Genomic DNA, 21,344 nt, shown 5'->3' with positions numbered 1-21,344 from the left:
GACAACAAAATCCGTCTGATTTTGTCAGAAACTGGTGTTGCATACACACGGTCGGACAAAGTAGTCGGAAAATCCGATCACTCGTAACGTAATGAAGTTATTTCGTTACGTCGGGACTACGTTCAGGCTAGTAGCCAATAGCTTTGGTCTCGTAATTTGATCTGAGCATGCGTGGCACTTTGTCCGATCGGAATTCTCTACAAAGTCCGATCGGATCATGTTGTCGGAAAATTTTATAGCCCAGCTCTAAAACTTTCTCGGTCGGATATTCCGATGGACACAGTCCGATAGAGCCCACACACGGTCGGATTATCCGACAACACAGTCCGATCGGACATTTTCCGTCGGAATGTCCGACCGCGTGTACAAGGGCTATGAAGCCCTAAGCTTTTTTTCCACCACCCCCTGCCCTATAATTCATTTATTCTGTAAAGGTCTACAAATGGAGATGGTTGCGCAGATCCAGTCAATCCATAGTTTAAACCCAAGGCTAGCCATACATGTAAAAATTTCTCATCCTGCAGACTGAACAACAGAAATTTTATAGATTCCTCCATCCACACTAAACCATGGGGATGGAGGAATCTCCCCTGCCCACTATTGTATTTAGGTAATGGCAACACCCATTGCCACTGTTTGAATACTGAAACAGTGACTGCACCTGATGGGATGCAGCCACTATTTGGCTGATAATTTTTCACCTGGTTCCTTTGACCTTTTACTCAAAGTTTGTTGAGTCGAGTGGTGCCAGCAGGGCAAACCACAGCTTGAATTGCATCCAATTCAGCTGAAATCATACAAAATTTTAACTGTATATGATCAGCCTAGTTGCGAAAGAGAATCCCCAGCATATATATATATATATATATATATATATATATATATATATATATATATATATATATATATATACATACATATACATATATATATATATATATATTTATATGTGTGTGTGTTACAAGGTTTACAGCTCACTTTTTTGCAGGTCCTTACATGTTCGGTATATATTTAGACATGCCACTTCAGTGCTCTTGCTGAGATCTTTTCAAATGAGTACTAAGTGGAAGTTTCTGTTACTATTTTCAATGATCAATCACTTTTGTAGCAACTCATTAGGATGAAACTCCCTGTGCAGTAAATCTAAAAGCTCTGCCAGGGATGCTGTAATCCATGCAAGTCTTCCTGTTCTGTTAAGCTCTTTGCAGACTTCTAGAAGCCAGTTATAGGAAGGGGAAGATAAGGATTCTGGGAAATGTTGCCAACAAACTGACCATCCTTGCAGTGGTTGCACAGAAGAGAAATTTCACATTTTGTTAGTAAAATAGTAGCTGGCTGCTACCTGAAACAAAACAATCATTTTTGAAAATTCTGAATTACAAAAGAGCTTGTATTATAAATATATGTGAAATTTTCCTATAGAAGTGTAATTCTACGTACATATGCAAGAGTTCAGTCTATGCACCCATAGACATGAATGATCTGAAACCTTTTAGTTCTGCTCTTTCTCTACCTGCTGCAACAATAAGTAGCTAATTATTCGTTTTAGATCTCTAGAGATCGGTTAAACATCAGCCAGTTGAGTCATCCCATTGACAAGTACAGAAACACATCATGATTAAAAACACAGGAATAATCCCTTATTGGCCCCTTATTTCCTGAACATCTGCAGATGGTGTTTTCAGAGAACAGACTGTCTGCAGAATTAAGGCAAAGTCTTGGATTTGAACAATTTATACATGTAAGGCTTAATTTGATTTAATGTGTATAAATAATGTTTTCGTTACCAACAATATTTTCAGGCTTTACATGTTAAAACCACTTGCTGGCTAAGCTTTTTCTGGAACTTTTTGTTTACAAGTTTAAATTACGGGAACCTAATTATACTTTAAAAAAAAAAATTATGGTACCTAAAAATCTCCATAGGCGGCGCTTTAATTTTTTTTACAGGTTACCTGTTTAGAGTTACAGAGTAGGTCTTGCGCTAGAATTTTTGCTCTTGCTCTAATGATCACGGCGATACCTCACATGTGTGGTTTGAACGCGGTTCACACATGCGGGCGTGGCTTAGGTATTCGTTCGCTTCTGCACACGAGCACAGAGGGTTTACTTTTTTGCTTTACTTTTTCTGTTTTCTTATTTATTTTACTTTTGTTTTTACACTGTTCCTTTATTTATTTATTTATTTAGATCACTTTTATTCCTATTACAAGGAATGTAAACATCCCTTGTAATAGAATAAGCATGGCAGGTCCTCGTAGTTGAGAGATCTGGGGTCAAAAAGACCTCAAATCTCACATTTACCTTTAAAAGCAAAAGGACAAAAATAAATGTTTTGACATGTTCACTTTAAAAAAAAATAAAAAATCATTTGTTTATGCCCAAGAAACGGAAATTACGTTAGTGGTCACTCTTGTTTTCCAAGGGCATAGAGCCGAGTGGGTGCCATCTTGCCCTCACTCGACTTCCTGCCTAGTCATTGGCCACACCCAGGTTTACCAACGGCTCTGGTAAACTTGGAAACGACCAGGAAGCTGTGGGACTGGCACCTCTCCCGCCACCTATAAAAGTGATCCTGTGGTGAATCCAACTGTAGGACCACTTTTATCTTGCAGAGAGACACCCACAATAATAATGATACTGGGGTGCTGCCATAACCTCGGTATTTAACGTCAAAGTAATGACGTACAATTTACTGTGGATGGTTGGCATTGTCTTCCTAATAGAGTTATATTAGACCAACGTCCTTTAAGGAAATAGTGACTTGATGTCAGCTTGCAAATAATTCCTGGTAATATTGAATAATATTGGCATGTAATGTGTAGCTTATTTTAAGAGTCACTAACTGTTTTGCTGCACATTAGAAAACACAAATTGCTATAACTGTCAGCCATTCCTGCCTTGGCCCTGAATCCCGCTGTCAATCTTTACTCCACCAATAGCCCTATTATGCTTGTGGTGTATAGATATAAAGGAGGGTAAACACCTAGGACAGTGATGGCAAACCTTGGCACCCCACATGTTTTGGAACTACATTTCCCATGATGCTCAACTACATTGCACAGTGCACGATCATCATGGGAAATGTAGTTCCAAAACATCTGGAGTGCCAAGGTTCTTAATCACTGACCTAGGACATATGCTTTATTTCTTTAAGTGGAACTTTAGTCAGAAAATTAAGTCCTGATAGATCACTTCAGGCTTGCCTCTTTTGCAGGTATAACTATGTAAAACATTAAAAATAAGTGCCTGTACTGTTTAAAATGCAGTAATACACTGTGTCACCCTGCTCTGCACATGCTCAGTTGCTCTCTATTCTCAGCACTGTACCGAAAATCAGAGCCACTAGAGGCCAATCAGATGACAGCTTTAAGATTTACTGTTGCTGAAGGAGGAAGAAAGCAACAAGAATGACACCGATTGTTCAGGGGAACACAGATTAGGGAGGGAGAAAAGAAAAGCAGGAGAGGTGACAGGACAAACTCTGCTGCCTGGGAGACACAAAGGAGTTATCCATAGAAGGATAATGTTTTATCTTATCACCCTGATTCTTCCTCTTTTCTCCCTCATTGACAACCTGTGAACTTCAGCAATGTAAAGCTTCTGTGAATCTTCCCCTCTAGCTGAGCAAAGGCATACAATCAAGGCTGTAAATGTACATATTTTATTTATAGAAAGTGGCAAAATGGCAGCCTACAGGAAGAAGAAACAGGAGCAATGCTGGAATAAATTTACAGCATACATTTTTGTAGCATAAATATTACTGTGGAATGCATGTTCTTTTGTTAAAGAATATTAATTGATATCAAACTGTCATGGGCAAAGTTCTGCTTTAATTACAAAGGTGTTGGACCACCATTTCTGTCCTTGGAATAGAGTCTTGGAATCTTGAATAATATCCGGTGGAATGTTGAATCATTTTTTTCAGACCATCTGCCAATTGCTTTAGCTATGTTGAAGGAAGAAATCTGCTTCTCCCTATAATTTCCAAAACTGATCACAGTAGTTCAGCAGATGTTGAAGTTTATCTTGGTGCTCCTCAAACCAAGACTGAATGGTCCATGTGTTATGATCTTGACAAAATCTTTTTACCTTTTTAGCATTTGCTTTCTTGAATTAAAGGTTTAGAAATTGCAGCTGTTAAATCAATGTTAGCTTGCCAAAGTTCTCTGGAGACTTTTTTGTGAAAACAGGGTCCTCAAGGTGGATATGAAGTTTCCATTTTCTATTCTTCTTTGCCAATGAAGTATTGCCATTATTTATGAATACAGTCATTACCATTGAAACTGTTTCTGTGGAAACTTGACGCGCCAAACAATTTGACAGTCCAGCTAAATATGCACTAATAATTTGTTCTCTTTTGAAGTCTGATAAGTCAAGAAAGGGATGAGCTTCCAGAAATGCATTCCCGCTACTGACTACCGGTTCCAGATTTATGTTATGTAGGGGGTGCTCCCATCATACCCACAAGCACATCAGGGATTCCAGCTTTCCTGGCTAGGAGTTACAGTGGACCTGATTCCTTCAGTGGCACACTTTTCTGCTAAGCCGTTGCCTTAGTATTTTGCCCACCCTGGATTTTATACACGCTACACTTAGAATTTTTGTGCTGGTTTGTCTTTTTTTTTTTTTATTGATCACTCCTACTAATCACTGTTAAAAACATTTAACCTCCAAAACTATTTAAAAAAAAATTGGATTTGAAATGTATGTTATTTATTGGTAAGGTGTTGGCCTATGACCCAAAGAGACAGCCATGCCAAGAAATATTAACGCTGTCCTGACAAAAGTAGAACAATTGAGTGTTAGTTCTATATGGTGCTCGGCAATGATATTAAAATTACTCTTGCTCAGCAGTCGCTGATTGGACAAAGTGGAGAGGATGAGGTTACAATCTGCAGTTCATTTCGTCCAATCAGAAGATTCTGCAGAAGACCTCATGTGTTCACTAGCAGGTTAGCAGCTTGGCATGGGACTTGGAAGCTAGAGACAATCACTGTAGTAGCAGAGACTACTACAGTGATTTCCATTATCCACAGGGATCACACGGGTATGACACATACGTACTGTGCTTACATTGGTCCAAGCTTTAAAAGGTTTAGGAATTGTTGGCTTTCTGAAGTTCTCTGCAGACGTTTTTTGTGGAAACAGTTCTTAAAAGTGGATATGAAGCTCTGCTGTCACTTTTGCTGCAGTAGTTCTATTGCCCTTTGAATGCTAAATAAATTGGCTGTTATAGTTACAGACCCTCCAGTTAAATAGACACCATTGATTTGTTCTCTTTGGGCATCTGACAAGTCACCCAATCTACTCATCACTCGTACTAACCGCTGTTAAAGTGGCACTTAAGGATACAATGTTTTGGGTTACAATACATTTTTCTTATATCTATATGCTCTTTGCAATGATATTGCATAGGGTGGTCCCTTACCTTAATTTTGTCAGTCCCCTGTCGGTGCTGTCCGCTCTCACCTTCTTGGGGTTCCTCCATAGCAAGTCAGGTGCTATGATAGAACCTGTCCTGAGACTATGGGGGTTATTTACCAAAGGCAAATCAACTTTGCACTGCAAGTGCACTTGAAATTGCAATGAAAGTGCACTTGGAAGAGCAGTCGCTCTAAATCTACAGGGTAGATCTGAAATGAGTGGAAGCTCTGCTGATTTTATCATCCAATCATGTGCAGGCTAAAATGCTGTTTTTTATTTTCCTTGCATGTCCCCCTCGGATCTACAGCGACTTTACTTCCAATTGCACTTTCAGTGCCCTTTCAAGTGCACTTGCAGTGCAAAGTGGATTTTCCTTTAGTAAATAACCCCCAATGTGCATCTGGGCAAATTGCACAAATGGCAACCATGTTATATTCTTATTTAATAATCCGTTTTTATTATCAAAATTTGGCCCACAACCCACCTACACTTAACAAGCTATTTGTCATGGAAAGAACTATAATTTATATGAGTAAGTTGTAGCTTGTAGTAATGTTAGTACTGTATATTATATTGACCAGCCGCTTATAATCAATGTGGAGCAACTGCTGATGGTTATATACAGTAGTCAGTCTGTTTCTGCATAAGTAATATTGCAGTTGCATAGTCAGTGTCTGCTGTGTGTCATCGTATCTCTCATTTTGAGACACTTTACGTTTTATGAGATGACGAATTACATGCTTTAGTGATTTTACAGCTGCCGTTGGGTGTGCTGCAAGGTGCTGTTTCATTTATTGGTTTTTAAATATTTCCGAATGACGATAAAATCTTGGTACATAGCACGTCTCCCAGGCATGGAAAATTCTCTAACATCCAGAATTTATCGCTCTCACAATTGTTTATTATTTATTTAAGGTACTTATATAGTGCTGCCAACTTATGCCCCGTATTTTGGACCGCTCACTGAAGAAGAGGATACCGGGGTTATGCCAGCTAGCTGCTGCCATAACAACAATATCCCTCTTCAAAATGCGGACGTATATCGGCGTGAGCCGGTCTGGGTGTGGTTTTTAATATGTTCTTTTTTTTTCTTTTAACAAACAAAGGTGCTTTATTGTGGTCATGTAGGTGAATTAAACAGTATATCCATTGGTACGGTACAGAACATTTCATGAAGAAGTATTTGTGCACATACAGGTCAAGATACAGTGTACAGCAAAAGTACACAGTCATAGAAACTGAATTACACAGTATTTACAATCCAGACATTATCTGGCAGTATGTATTAATTAGTATTTATGCTAGTATATGTAGTCCTCCTCAGTGTACTAAGCCGAGGTCCAGGGGGTCCACACTTTTTCGTATTTCCATTGAAGACCCCTGTTTATATATGTAATCCTATACATAGGTAGGGCAGCTCTAATCTATGCCCTCCAGGAGGAGGGGGGCGGGGGTTTGGGGGGTTGGCATAATCCATTTAAGGAGTATTTCTTTTTTAGAGAAGGTATGAAATTAGTAATTTGGAGTGATGAGAGCGTTGTTCGTCATCATGAACCCCTAATAAGGCCAACTCAGGTAGCAGTGGGAGGGACAGCTGCAGTCTAGAGTTTATTTCCCCTTTGTCCAGTAGGCTGAGATGACGGGACAGTCCCAGAACATATGAAAGAATGTTCCTATGTGTGCTTTAGGCTGGGTTCACACTGCAGCGGTTTATGAGAACGGATGTGATTCGCACCGCACTGCAGTGCAAATCACATCCGATCTCTGTGCGATGTGAGTTCAGCCATACAGATAGTATGGCTGAATTCGCATCGCACACGGCCCAAACTCGCACAGGACTCTTTTTTTGGTCCGCAGCAGAATCGGATCGCATGGGTGTTCACACCATGCGATCTGATTCCTGTCCGAGTTTGCAGATCGCACTGCGATATGCAAACTGATCTGGGGGTGTCATTAACGTTTCACTGACACTCCCAGCAGTTCGCATAGGGCAGTGTGAACTGCTGCCGGGAGGTATGCGATGCGGGAACCCGCTGCGGATTCGCGGCATTCCCGCATCGCTGCAGTGTGAACCCAGCCTTACATCTAGGACACTCAGGGTCCCTATCTGCAAATATTCTGTGAAGTTTTTGGGGTGTATAGTATATTCTGTGCAAAAATCTTACCTGTATGAGTTTGTCTTTAGAGGAGATAACTAATTTGGGGCCATATTCTAAACAATCCTCCCATCCTTCCCTATCTAGTAAGGGTATGTCACTGTGCCATGTTTCCCATAGTTTCTCTAGCTTGGGGGAGTCTTTGCCCAGGAGTGCACCATATAGAGTGGATAAGGGTTTAGTTAGGTCCCCAGAAGCTCCTCTATGGAGTCAGCCTTGAGTATGGGCAGGCAAGGGAATTGAGCCCTGGCAGCATGTTTAAGTTGCAGATATCTGAATTCCATCTACCTAGGTAAGTTTTATTTGGCCTTCAAATCTGCAAACTGCAGTAGGGCACCCTGAAGCATGATATGGTCCAGTGTTGTAATGCCATATGTGGCTCACAACTGGGGATCTGGGATGGATCGTAAGTGTGGTAGGGTGGGGTTACCCCATAGGGGTTGTGCCGGAGACAATATGTTCAGTTTTAATAAAACTGCCATATTTGAGAACATAATAAATCCCAGTCAATTTGCTACACAGTGATTTTAGACCCAGCCTCTGACCAAGTAAATATTCCCGGGGGTAATTACTCAGGTATTATTCTTTGTCTTGTTTTAAGTCTTGGTTTCAGACATGATGCAGCTGAACTAGTTCTGCTTCCTTCTATCCAGTGTACCAGTTTAGGCCCCAGTACAGCACCACATGTGGCCAGCATGATAAAGAGAGGTTATTGTTCTGTAGGAAGTCAAGAGTGTGAAGAAATATGTTCTCTTACATCAGACCACAAGTGGCTTTAGTGTGTTATTTCAAAAGGTCTGTAAAAAGTTCCATGCGTTGGTGTGAATGTTACCAGGGGCTCCTACAGAACAATGAGCTTTATTATAGCCCTGCAGAAATTGTGCAATGTCTCTATGGCAGCGGATGTCTGCTGCTATGGAACCTACGTGCTGTACACTCTACCAGCTCAGCAAATATCGTCCGTATCTGGGGTATCCCCTTGTTCCAGTGAAGTCATCTTCAGTGTGATTTCATGTTGGAAATATTCAGACTCAGGAACCCCCACCGCCCAGAGAAGTCTGGGAGAGTGAGACAGGGAGGGGGTCAGCTTCTGTACAAGGCTGGGGGAAGGAACTAAAGGAAAGGTTTACTTTACAAGAGGATATGGACTTCCACCTACACATAGTGAACACATTACTGAATCATACTGATATTTGTACGGTATATGGAATATATACCAAACCATAATACCCAGGTACATATACCGGTAAACGTTTGGGAGTGCTTGTAATAAATCGATAACTGATTGGTTTTTCATTTTTTGTGCATTGTTCAGCACTTTCTGTATGTATATAAGAACACATAGTCGGTGGTAGCTGGATCTAATTAAAGTGTGAGGTCACCCTAAGGAGGATAACGGGTTCTCACGGTGGTTAGGGGCCACTGAAGGGACCTCACCACCATCTCATGGGTCAGCAGCTGAGCAGCTTAACGCACAGCATCTATACAATCTGTATTTGTCTCAGACACTAAAATTAGATTGTAAGCTTAAGGGAGCCACGTCTGAAAGTCATAAGCTTGAAGCAGAGATCAGCTATAAATGCTGGAAAATGTTTAGTTTTAGTTATATTTCAACACAGCAAGCCTCGTAGAGGAGAGGCCTAGATTTAAACCAGAAAGTTCAACATGTGTTAACTCACTGCAACCGATCTTTTAAGTTCTTAAATCTGATTAAAGATTAATCCTTAATGATTGTCTGGGTTACTGCACACCATTGATTAGTTGCTCATCAAAGCCCAAATCCAGACAACAATTATTTCATTTAGAGACTTGGTCAAATTTAAAATACTTTCTGTGTACCTATCAGGTTATCTTACTGCTATTGCTATCTTAAAGTGACATTAAAGATTCACTCCATGCATCAATAAGAGACCCAGAGCCCCCCCCCCCGCCCGCTCTCTCCTCATTGGTTTACTGGCCATGATTGGCTGTAGGACTGTAGGAGGAGTCGATGGCTTCCACTGCAGCCAATGTGGAATGAGAGACCTAGGAGAAGCTCAGCTCTCGTGCACATCGCTGGATCGAGAGGAAGCTTAGGTGAATTTTGGAACTTTGAGGGGGGGGGGGCGCTGCACACAGAAGGTTTTTTACCTTCATGAATAGAATGCTTGAAGATAAAAAAACCTTGAGCCTGTAAAACCACTTTAAAGTATTGATGTTGATGTAAATTACCTGGTTCCCAGCATGGTGGCTTCTACACAACAGAGGATCTCTTTGGCTCCTTGGCTTGAAAAGTAATGTAACAAAACAAAGGGGCAAACCAAAAAGTAAACAATGTGTTTTTGGGGTGGGTTCTGCCTCATCATCAACGTCTCCATATCAATCCAATGTCAATACAGTATTCCCTCCTCTGGGTCATATTTAAAACAAATAGCTAATGGTATTTGAAGTATCAAAATGAATACCTATGCAAAAACTTCAGACAAATATGAGAACATGAATACTATTTCAGTTCATCAACTGGAAAAAAAAATATTACTAAAATAATGCATTCTGGTTAATATACGGACCTAATGAGAAAAAATGTATAGATAAAAATGAGTAAAATATAATCCAAAAGTGATATGAGCTACACACTAGACTTGCATGATTCTGGCTAAACTGAGAATCACGATTTTTTTGCTTAGAATAAAGATCACGATTCTCATGGTTTAATATCATCTTTCACATTATACAAACAAAATTGGGCTAACTTTACTGTTTTTTTTGTTTTTTTTATTAATTTAAGTGTATTTTTTCCCATAATGTGACATAAAATATTGCAACAATCTCCATTGTATTCCCTAGGGTCTCTGCGTAAAAAATAATGTAGCGGCCATAACCCTTTGTAGGGCGGCCTTGACTTAATGGGCTTACCGGTTACCTCCGCTTGGCTTGTTCTTCCATGTCTCGGGGTTCCTACTTGGACACTGACACCAATAAAGTCCTTTTGGAATGTTTTATTTTGCAGTGATAACATCCAATAACACAGTCTCATATAGGAACAGAGGGCACGGGTGAAGAACTCAGGTACCTTGAACTGCAGATATAACAAAGTCTCTAATTCCACCCAGAGAGTAGCCACTCGCATCTGGGCACTTCAAGGCTGAACAGATCTTTAGCCAGATCAGCATGTTGATTCAGAACTTGAAACAATCCTATGAACGTGTGCAAGTTGTAACTAAGAGTGAACAGGAACCTTTTTCCTCAGTACCTGGAACATTCTCTGTCTCCTTGATAGTACTGGAAAAAGTGTGGATTCGTCAATGTCCTTCCAAACTCAGTAACCAGGCACTTCTCAGGATGCCACTTGTTGGCCCTCCTCCGAAGAGTCCTCCCCCGGTCACTTCCACGAGCTGTGGTGCCTCTCCAAGCTGAGAGCACACCCAGACACCTTGAATCCTCCCTCAGTCACTGCGCTTCTGACCAGCTGGTTCCGAGACTCGGGAACAGACGGATCCCTACCCTAGACCAGACGGGTCTATTGGGGGTAACCAGCAGAAGCATGTTGCGGGATGTCAGACACCCTGTGATCGGGACCCCTCGTGGGGCTACCCCGGTCCTGGAACCAGAACAGACCACACAAGCCCGGCACACCCGCTGATTGGTTCCGAGAAGGCTGATTCTCAAAACATCCAACCAGGCCTGGTTCTGGCTTGTCACATGCACCTCACTACACACATGACCAAGCAGAACTTCCAACATAGCCCAGCCAAACTGATGTCAAAGTCAACCTACATAATTAACCCTCAGAACTCCTAATGTTCTGAGGCAAAACTAAATTTACACCTGTATGACACTTTGTCCAAAATGTCATCCGCTACAATAATATTATAATGTTTAGGGGTTCCAAATAATTTTCTAGCAAAAAATACTGATTTTAACTTTGTAAGAAACAAGTGTCAGAAAAAGGTTTAGTCTTTAAGTGGTTACACTTCACTCATTTACAGGCCGACAGTTCATTCCTTTGATCTAAGAACGAAAAGGTACAATGTTTATAGTTATCTACCAGCACAGACAATGTTGTGAAAAACATGGCATTTTTTTTTTGAGTGAGCAGAGAACTCTCCACTTGTTACATGAATGAATCAGGAAATTCTGCATAGAGATTGTGAGGGGGGTCGAATCGAGATCACGATTTTTTAACAATTAATTGTGCAGATCTACCACACACTATATATTCCGATGGTATGATAGTTGAACAATGCCTCCATTCACTTTGTACAGCCATTCACTTCTACTGTATGTATATTATCTCATATAGCCACACTTTTATATTGCCATATTTAAAACTTCTTATATATGAAAATATCGACACCTTCCCAAAAAATCTGATGCTGCTTCATTTTATGTCCTGCACAAGATAAATGTAGGAGGCAATCTAATTGGTACACATGGATGGAACGGTCTGTTCTGAAGTCAGATACGTTTTATAGGAGGCTATGTATATCCAAGTTCAAGCCAAGTGTTAGACACATGGGGCCATGTACACAGAACCAGATGTGCACCTGCTCACTAAGCATTTATCTCTCCTTTGAAGTTGGTTGTGGCAATTGTGCACAGGCAGCCAAGACCATGTGAGAGTAATGAACAGAACATGCAAACCTAGGGAGCTAGATTTTGTTACATCTGTTGGGGGACTGAGCTAAATATTGTCAAAAGGGTTTAAAACTTTCAAATGTAACCTGTTAACAATGTTTCGGAGTGCCTGAAGATGGAATAATTCATAACAAGTATCTTCTAGAGGCTCTTTCATATGAAGCGGGGGTTCGCTACAATCAGCAAGGGCTCCATGAGCAGATCCCCTGCTGAATCAGAGCCGAATGGGACGGGTGTAGTTTTTTTTTACATTCGTACCTATTCAGTTTGTGCCCAGCAGATGCAGGCGGACATGCTCTATGGACGGTCAGATATGCACAACTTTATTTTTTTTGCCGGACCTGGACAGACTGGGAGGTAGGCGAATGTAAACAGACAAGTCCGTTTACATGCACCTGCCCATAGAGCTGCACAGAGCTTCTGATCAGTTTTTCTGTATGTTTTTCAGGTGGACCTGATCAGAAAGCCTGTGTGAAAGGGGCCCTAAACCAAACACCTAGAATAGTGTTTCGTTAACCTTTTTTTTAGGTACCCTTTAAAAGTATGCAAAATTTAGAGGTAACCGAGTCAAAAAATTGAGTCCTCCCTTTCACATCAGGGTCCCTCATTCACATCAGAGTCCCCTGCCCCCCCTTCACATCAGAATATTAATTTACCCTCCCACTCCCTTCCCCCTTGTAAATAGGAGTCCTCATAACCCCTCTTCACATCAGAGTATTCAGTCACCCCCTCCCCCCCTACTTTCACACTAGAGGACTCACAAACAGCTGTCCCATTTCCACTATAGAGACTCATAACACTTTGCAAAAATATGGGACATAGTTCAGCACCAATAAGGAGCCCAGAAGTCACCCTAGTTGAGAAACGGTGACCTAAAACACTGTGTGATCTATGACTGCAGAGACGTAACTAAAACCTTGAGGGAGCCAGTGCAAGAAACACAGGAAGGACCCTTCCCGTTGATCCCTGGGTCCTTCCCTCCCATTGTGGGACCCTTTATTACGGTCCCTCAGCGGGCCCCCTTTATTCTGTTTTGGGGTCCTTTGTGACCCCCATAGTTCAGCCACTGGTGTCGGAAGTTTTTTTATTTTTTTTTATTTTATTAGGATTTTATTTTATTTATTTATTTTTACTATTTTATTTTTTTATTATTTTAGTTTTTCGTTTTTTTAGGACCATCGTTGGGGAGCTTTGGTGAAATATCAGGGGTCTAAACAGAGAAAGGACACTGAGGACACCTCAATCTCCATCTATGCAGCCTCAGCAGCACAGAAAGAATGAACAGGAATAGCTCTATACAGATTTTCTGGTTCATTCATAAACTGAAGCATAGTAAACACAGGCATCAGCTGTGAAGGAAAAAAAAATCGTTGTAAAATATTGCAATACAGGATAAGGCACTATAAAGAAAGAAATTGTGGAAAAAATAAATATGTACAATAATAACATCAAACATAAATGTGTACACTGATGAAATAAATTGTAATGGTAGCAAGCTAAAAGTCCATATGATGAATCCCAACACCAAATCAAAGTGCTCTGAGATATAACTTCTACTTCTTCCACCATGAGTGCTCAGTAGAAAGGTGGCCACTCACCAGAGATGTTTGACCCCTTTTTACAGGACGGCCAAAAAGCGATTTGATTCCACTGATAGCACAATTCTACTCCACTGGCCACTCGCGATAGAACTAGGATGTAAAAAATTACTCAAAAAAATTAATGAAAACAGCAGCAGCAATAGCAGTTACACTCACATGTTAAAGTGTCTGGCCTGGCATTAGGTGTAATCAGCATGTGCAAGTCAGCTAATCAGTTGGGGATGGCGTGCGTTCCACGTCTCACTCCAGAGGTCAAAGCCTAGTGTGGGATGTCAAGTTAGGATCCGGAAGTGGCGGATCCTCCCCTCTGACATATGTTTCGCTGTGATTGCCGTCTTCAGGAAGTTACCGATCACTGACTCTATGTATTTAGACGACAAGGAAGGGGCCGTTAAATGTGTGCTCCTTCCCCACGCGCTATCCTGACAGTATCTCCAGTGGAAGCTGGGGGAGGTGGGAAGGGGAAACCCGGCAGTGCTGCTTGAGCGCAAAGGGGCCCAGGGCAGCAGGACAGGGATGGGGGGCAGCATGCAGTAGAGCAACCAATGCCCATTTACTTCTTGCAGCAGCTGAATGTATACAGGAGGGAGAGAAGGAGAATCGGGCATTCAGCAGCTGCATGGAGGGATTCGTTCCTCTACATGACCTCCTATCCAGGTGTAGAGGGGGACCATACAGGCCCCCTGGAGCATGGGGCAGAGTCACAATCATGACCCCTGTATGATTGCCTTGTACAGAACAAAATATATAGTCTGATTTTACTGAATTCACTTACTGTATGCTTGTATTAGATCAGAGGCTCAAAGTGTTGAAGGCAGAGACAGACAGGTAACTAGCAATTTTAGAAGGAGATCAGCCATAATAACCTAATCTCTTGACTTCCCTCAACTCCACCGCCGCTGTATCAAGTCACCATAACATGGCTTGTTCTAAGGCCTCTTCTTATTAATGAAAGGACAGACATGAGAACAGGTTCTAAGACACATTGCTGCTGCAACCCTTAAGCTGGTCTTCCACAGAATGCATTTTGAGTGTCGGCTACCTTCCATCCAAAGTTCTATCATTCTGAGAATTGGAGGAGCCAGGTGGAAAATTGTTGACAGAACAGTGTCTGCACCCAAACAGATGGCTATAGTCAAATAGTTGTTTTCTAGCCTATTCCAGTAGGCTAGAAATAATTGATATACAATATGGAATTGAATATATGATTTGACATTCTGACCATTTGATACATTTTAAAGAATAACATTCTGCAATTGTGTGTGTGTTTTATATCTGCCTATGGTTTCATTTAATCTGGTGATCCCGGAACACATGTGCTGGTTATACTGGAGCACTCGCTTTCTGCATCTCGCACATGATAGGTTTGATTTAAAAACAGCAATGCTGAAAAGTTTCAACTAGCCACCAGTTATAACGTTGCTCCTCTTTCTTGTTCTAGGCTTGCAGTCAGAGCTGGTGTCATTCCTAAACCATGTTGGTGGTTCCTGCATTCCTTCTCTTCCTTACACTCTCTGTACCTGCACTGGGACAATATGAGCACTGGCAGTATTATCCTGAATATCACGAGCAACAAGCACCCCCTCCGCGGCCAACAGAGCCACCAAAGCCTGCCCAGAAAGTCCACGTTCGTCTAGCAGGAGAGAAACGCAAACACACTGAAGGGAGAGTGGAAGTTTACTATAACGGGGAGTGGGGCACTGTGTGCGATGATGACTTCTCTATCCATGCGGCTCATGTAGTCTGTAGAGAACTAGGCTTCATGGAGGCATTGTCATGGGCACCCGGCTCCAAGTATGGCAAGGGAGACGGTGAGTAAGTCTGAAATACAAAATGGCGCTATACTTATATATGTATGCTTACAGTGGTGAAGTGTAGGAAGGTCTAATTTTGCCAATTTTACCCTCTGCATACCTAATGGCCTGCATATGCAAAACAAATTCCAGTTTTAGAGCATATATTTTACATTACTGTTATTCTTTTATATCTTTTTTGGTTTCATTTTAAGAGCTACAGTAGCAACTAGGCATTTACAAGAATCCTAATGGGCTATATAAGACACTGTAGCTCTGTAATCAATATATGGAAAAGCCCTAGATCTAAAATAAATTTCTGAAAATGCTAACTTTTAAAGTCAGAATTCTATGTTTAAAAGTCAATTGTTGGATTTAAGGTCAGAATTCTGACTTTATTATCTAAAAATTTTGACTTAACATACAGTCAGAATTTAGCATTAAACGTAATGCCCCGTACACACGACCGGACTTTTCAACATCCAAAGTCTGACGGAATGATTCCGGCAGACTATTCGATCGCGTGTGGGCTGCAACGGACTTTTGATTCACAAAAGTCTGACAGACTTTAGAAATGGAACATGCTTCTAATTTTTCCGCCAGAACTCTGCCGGACCCAGAAATCCACTTGTGTGTGTGCTAGTCTGACGGACTAAAACCGACGCTAGGGCAGCTATTGGCTACTGGCTATGAACTTCCTTATTCTAGTCCAGTCATACGTCATCACGTTCGAATCCGTCGGACTTTGGTGTGATTGTGTGTGGCCAAGTCCGTTCATTCGGAAAGTCCGTCAGAACTCTGTCAGAACTCTGTCAGAACTCAGTCAGAACTCCGTCGAAAGTCTGCCGGACTTAAGTCCTGTCGTGTGTACGCGGCATTACAGTTCTGTGATTAAGCATCAAAACGCCAAGTTTCTAAGCTAAAATCCTGAGATTAAACTCAGAATTCGGACTTCCTCATTTCAGAATTCTATGATTCAAGTCGGAATTCTCAGTTTCAAAGATATAATGCTGACATTAAAAGTTAGAAATTAAGATTACGGGCTTATTCACTTGGCCATCAGTTCCATGCAGCAGCCAGAGCTGTTTCCTTTTTATTTTATTTTTCACTGTTGAGCTGCGTGTAGGCAGCCCATTGAAAGTGAATGGGAGTGCATTGACTGTATAGTCTCATCTGCACAGCCGATTGGTAGACATCCAGGGATGGGTGCACCGATGGGTTTTAGCTTGAGTGTCAGAGGTCTGACAGTTACTGCTCTTTCAATTTCTTGACCACCTGCACTGCATCCAAATTCATGAGAGTGCCAACAGAACTCTGTACTTAAGCTGAAAATGTATCTTTCTTGCAGCCATATTCGGAGTAGGGATCAGCTAATTTGTGTTTGAGTCATAGTCCGAACAGACCCGAGTGATCCCATTTGGAATCTGTCAATTTTCTAGACCAGTCATAAGCAGCCAAGGATTTCCCCACCCTGCAGGTACAGGTATACACTCCCCTTGTATACATGTGGCTGGGAATGCTTTGACTGCAAATGATTAGCACAGTACAGATGGAATCTACCTAACAGTATCAGGTGGGTTCTGACTAGGATCTGCAAAATGTGAACTCATCCCTAATTAAGGGTACTCACACAGGATTTTCCAATATCTCCCTGCTCTTGCTACTTGCTCACTGTCTCTCTGAAATGCTGCATGAGGTAAAGTGACAGGTAATTATAGATTGTCTTTTTAAATGTGGATTTAACCCACTATGACATCAGTGCATTATGTTTATCTGACTACAGTAACCTAAATTTTAATTGGTTACATGTTATCATCATGGCTTGTACTGCTTTGTATGCAGACATTTTGAAGTCCCAGAACAGTGACATGTTAACAGTTTGGGTCAGACGTTGGGAACCCCTGCAGTTCACCGTGAAATATTGATGTCATAACATTTAATCACTTGGCCCTCTCCTATTTCCTCAGGTACAATCTGGCTGGACAACGTACACTGCACGGGCAGAGAGAACAGCATTGCCTCTTGCACCTCTAATGGCTGGGGGGTTTCGGACTGCAAGCACAGTGAGGACGTTGGCATTCAGTGCAGCGACCGCAGGATCCCTGGGTACAAATATGATAACGCTTTGGTGGAGCGACTGGAGGTGAGGATTGTAGGAAAAACCACACCTAAGAATTGTGGGTGGAGATAGAAGATATTTTATAATACTCCATTCAGTGGTAATTTATAGAATGAAGGCAGTGGACTTATATATCACCAGTAAAATGCAAGACTGTATGCATCCGGAAAGTTTTCACAGCGCTTCCCTTTTTTGTTGTTACAGCCTCACTCCAAAATTGATTAAATTCATTATTTACCTCAAAATTCTACAAACAATACACCATAATGACAACGTGAAAGAAGTTTGTTTGAAATCTTTGAAAATTTTATCTTTGAAAATATATACATAAGTATTCACATTTATTTGACACCAATTACAGCCTCAAGTCTTTTTGAGTACTGTATGATGCTACAAGCTTGGCACACCTATTTTTGGGCAGTTTCTCTCATTCCTCTTTGCAGCACCTCTCAAGCTCAATCAGGTTGGATGGGGAGCATCGGTGCACAGCCATTTTCAGATCTCTTCAGAGATATTTAATCGGGTTCAAGTCTGGGCTCTGGCTGGGCCACTCAGGGACATTAAAAGCTGTCCCGTAGATGCTCTTTGTTATCTTGGCTGTGTGCTTATGGTTGTTGTCCTTTTGGAAGATGAACCTTCACCCTAGTCTGTGGTCCAGTGCGCTCTATAGAAGGTTTTCATCAAGGATGTCTCTGTACATTGCTGTGTTCATCTTTCCCTCGATCCTGACTAGTCTCCCAGTCCCTGCTGCTGAAAAACATCCCCATAGCATGATGCTGCCACCACCATGCTTCACTGTAGGGATGATATTGGCCAGGTGATGAGCGGTGCCTGGTTTCCTCCAGACACTTGCCATTGAGGACAAAGAGTTCAATCATTGTTTCATCAGACCAGAGAATTTTGTTTCAGGTGCCTTTTCAAAAACTCTTCATGTGCCTTTTGACAAACTCCAGGCGGGCTTTTACTGAGAAATGGCTTCCGTCTGGCTACTCTACCATACAAACCTCTGATTGGTGGAGTGCTGCAGATATGGTTGTTCTTCTGGAAGGTTCTCCTCTCTCCACGAAGAAACGCTGGAACTCTGTCAGAGTGACCATCAGGTTCTTGGTCACCTCCCTAAGGCCCTTCTCCCCGATTGCTCAGTTTGGCCAGGCGGCCCCACTCTAGGAAGAGTGCTGGAGGTTCCCAACTTCTTCCATTTACAGATGATGGATACCACTGTGCTCATTGGGACCTGAGCTGCAGAAACATGTACCCTTTCCCAGATCTGTGCATCAATACAATCCTGTCTTGGAGGTCTCAAGGATGATCAGTGGAGACACCTGAGCTAAATTTTGAGCGTCATGGCAAAGGCTGTGAATACTTATGTACATGGGATTTTTTTTGTTTTTTATTTTTAAGAAATTTGCAAAAATATTAAACAAACTTCTTTCACGTTGTCATTATGGGGTATTGTTTGTAAAATTTTGAGGAAAATAATGCATTTAATCTATTTTGGAGAAGGCTGTAACATAACAAAATGTAGAAAAAGTAAAGTGCTGTGAATACTTTCCAAATGCACTGTAGGTCATATATGCAAAAAGACATAGAGGCCAACAGCAAAAAAAAACCTTTAGAGCAGACATTTTCTGGTTGGTTGCTGTAGAATGCTGTACATTACAGGGTCCTAGAATCTAGTCCAGGAGATGGGCTGTCCCTTCTTTCAGCTTCAATTCCTTAAAGCTCAATATTACAGTGATAACTTGGCACTCTAAGGACAACAAGCATCCCAGGACAACAAGCATCCCAGGAGGTCCAGAGGGACTGAAGGGTTTGTTCTGACTCCCTTGAAGATGAAGCTTGACTAAGCTGCCTGTAGCAAAGTCACCATTTCCATTAATCATGAGCTTTGTGTATCATGCATTACACCACATGTATATCATTTTCTAACTGTCCAGCCTGAAACCAGCTCTAATCTCATCTGTACACACAGCCCAGATATATATTCCATATCCAGCCTATACAAATACTCTGTGATATCTCTCTCTCTCTCTCTCTCTCTCTCTCTCTCTCTCTCTCTCTCCATATATATGTTAGAAGGCTGGCCGCAGGCTAGCCTGTATTTGTAGGAGGAGTCTTATGGCTATATATCCCTCCTCCTCCTATATTACCGTAGATCCTTGTCGGCTCATTTCTGGGTCACTTCTGGTTTGGCAGAGCGGCGCTCAGCTGCAGCAGTCTTGTGGTGGCTCCTCTCCCATGCTCACGCCGAGCATCATTGGAGGGGGGGGGGGGGCAGCCATCCATCTACTTTCCTGGACTCATGTCGGCATCCTTGAAAGGGGGCCTGCTCATCTGTCCATCCACATATTTCTCCTATACCCATGCAGGCAGCAGAGAGGCATTGCCCGCCGTACACATTTTCCCCGGAGCTCATCCGGCAGCTTAAGGGAGGGGGGGGGGGCGCTTCTCCCGATGCGCACGCCAGGCATCATGGGAGGGAGGCAGCCTGCCCCTTTTACCCACTTCTCCTTTCATGCTCTCGCCGGCATCATCTGAAGGGCCACCTACTCCTCCTCCTGGGCTCACACTGGGGGGGGGGGGGCGATTGTTCACCCTCCCACTCCTGCGGGCAGCTGCTGGGTTCATGAGGCTGTATTGGGTACACTAGCCCTGAGTATTCAGTTTCAACTACCTGTCTGCGCTGCAGGTTACTTGGGCTCACTTACTTCCACACCAGGGTGGGGTCGTCATCAGGTTCATTCCAGGGGCGGGTCCAAAGTCTAATCTCGGGAGGGGCACTGCTATAAAATATGTTTTTTTGGGGGCAATTTATATGGGAAATGGCTGGTATTTGCGCTTCAATCATTACGGCACCATGGTTGTTATGGTGTCAGGATGATTGAAGCGCATTATTTCTATTAATACATTGTAATATAAAATTAAATGGTTCAACTCACCATAATGCAGAATCAGTGGGAGCCCTGAGGATGTCACTTGCCATGTCGCCTGCCACCAAATGTGGATTGTCACTTGCCACGTCACTTGTCACCAAATGCGGATTGTTACTTGCCACGTCACCTGCCACACATTGCGGATTGTCACTTGCCACGTAGCCTGCCACACATTGCGGATTGCCACTTGCAACGTAGCCTGCCACACATTGCGGATTGTCACTTGCCACGTCACCTGCCACACATTGGGGATTGTCACTTGCCACGTTGCCTGCCACACATTGCGGATTGCCACTTGCCACGTCACCTGCCACACATTGCGGATTGTCACTTGCCACGTTGCCTGCCACACATTGCGGATTGCCACGTCACCTGCCACACATTGCGGATTGTCACTTGCCACGTTGCCTGACACACATTGCGGATTGCCACTTGCCACGTCACCTGCCACACATTGCGGATTGTCACTTGCCACGTTGCCTGACACACATTGCGGATTGCCACTTGCCACGTCACCTGCCACACATTGCGGATTGTCACTTGCCACGTTGCCTGCCACACATTGCGGATTGCCACGTCACCTGCCACACATTGCGGATTGTCACTTGCCACGTTGCCTGCCACACATTGCGGATTGCCACTTGCCACGTAGCCTGCCACACATTGCAGACTGTCACTTGCCACGTCACCTGCCACAC

At 42.5% G+C, this 21,344-nt stretch overlaps 1 protein-coding gene across 1 annotated transcript in view; it reads left to right on the top strand.

Moving 5' to 3' along the window:
- Window positions 1-21,344, top strand: part of LOXL2 (lysyl oxidase like 2) — a 118,836-nt gene that overhangs the window by 33,794 nt on the left and 63,698 nt on the right. The window contains exons 2-3 of the mRNA XM_077469712.1: window positions 15,243-15,612; window positions 17,562-17,737. Coding sequence (XP_077325838.1) covers window positions 15,276-15,612; window positions 17,562-17,737 — 513 coding nt within the window. The 5' untranslated portion in view covers window positions 15,243-15,275. The remainder of the gene's footprint in view (window positions 1-15,242; window positions 15,613-17,561; window positions 17,738-21,344) is intronic.

Source organism: Lithobates pipiens, unplaced genomic scaffold, assembly GCF_037356315.1.
Source record: "Lithobates pipiens isolate NorthernLeopardFrog02 unplaced genomic scaffold, aLitPip1_a1.2 Scaffold_8, whole genome shotgun sequence".
NCBI lineage: Eukaryota > Metazoa > Chordata > Amphibia > Anura > Ranidae > Lithobates > Lithobates pipiens.
The sequence above is the reverse complement of the archived record's forward strand: the minus strand, read 5'-3'. Positions and strand labels throughout refer to the sequence as shown.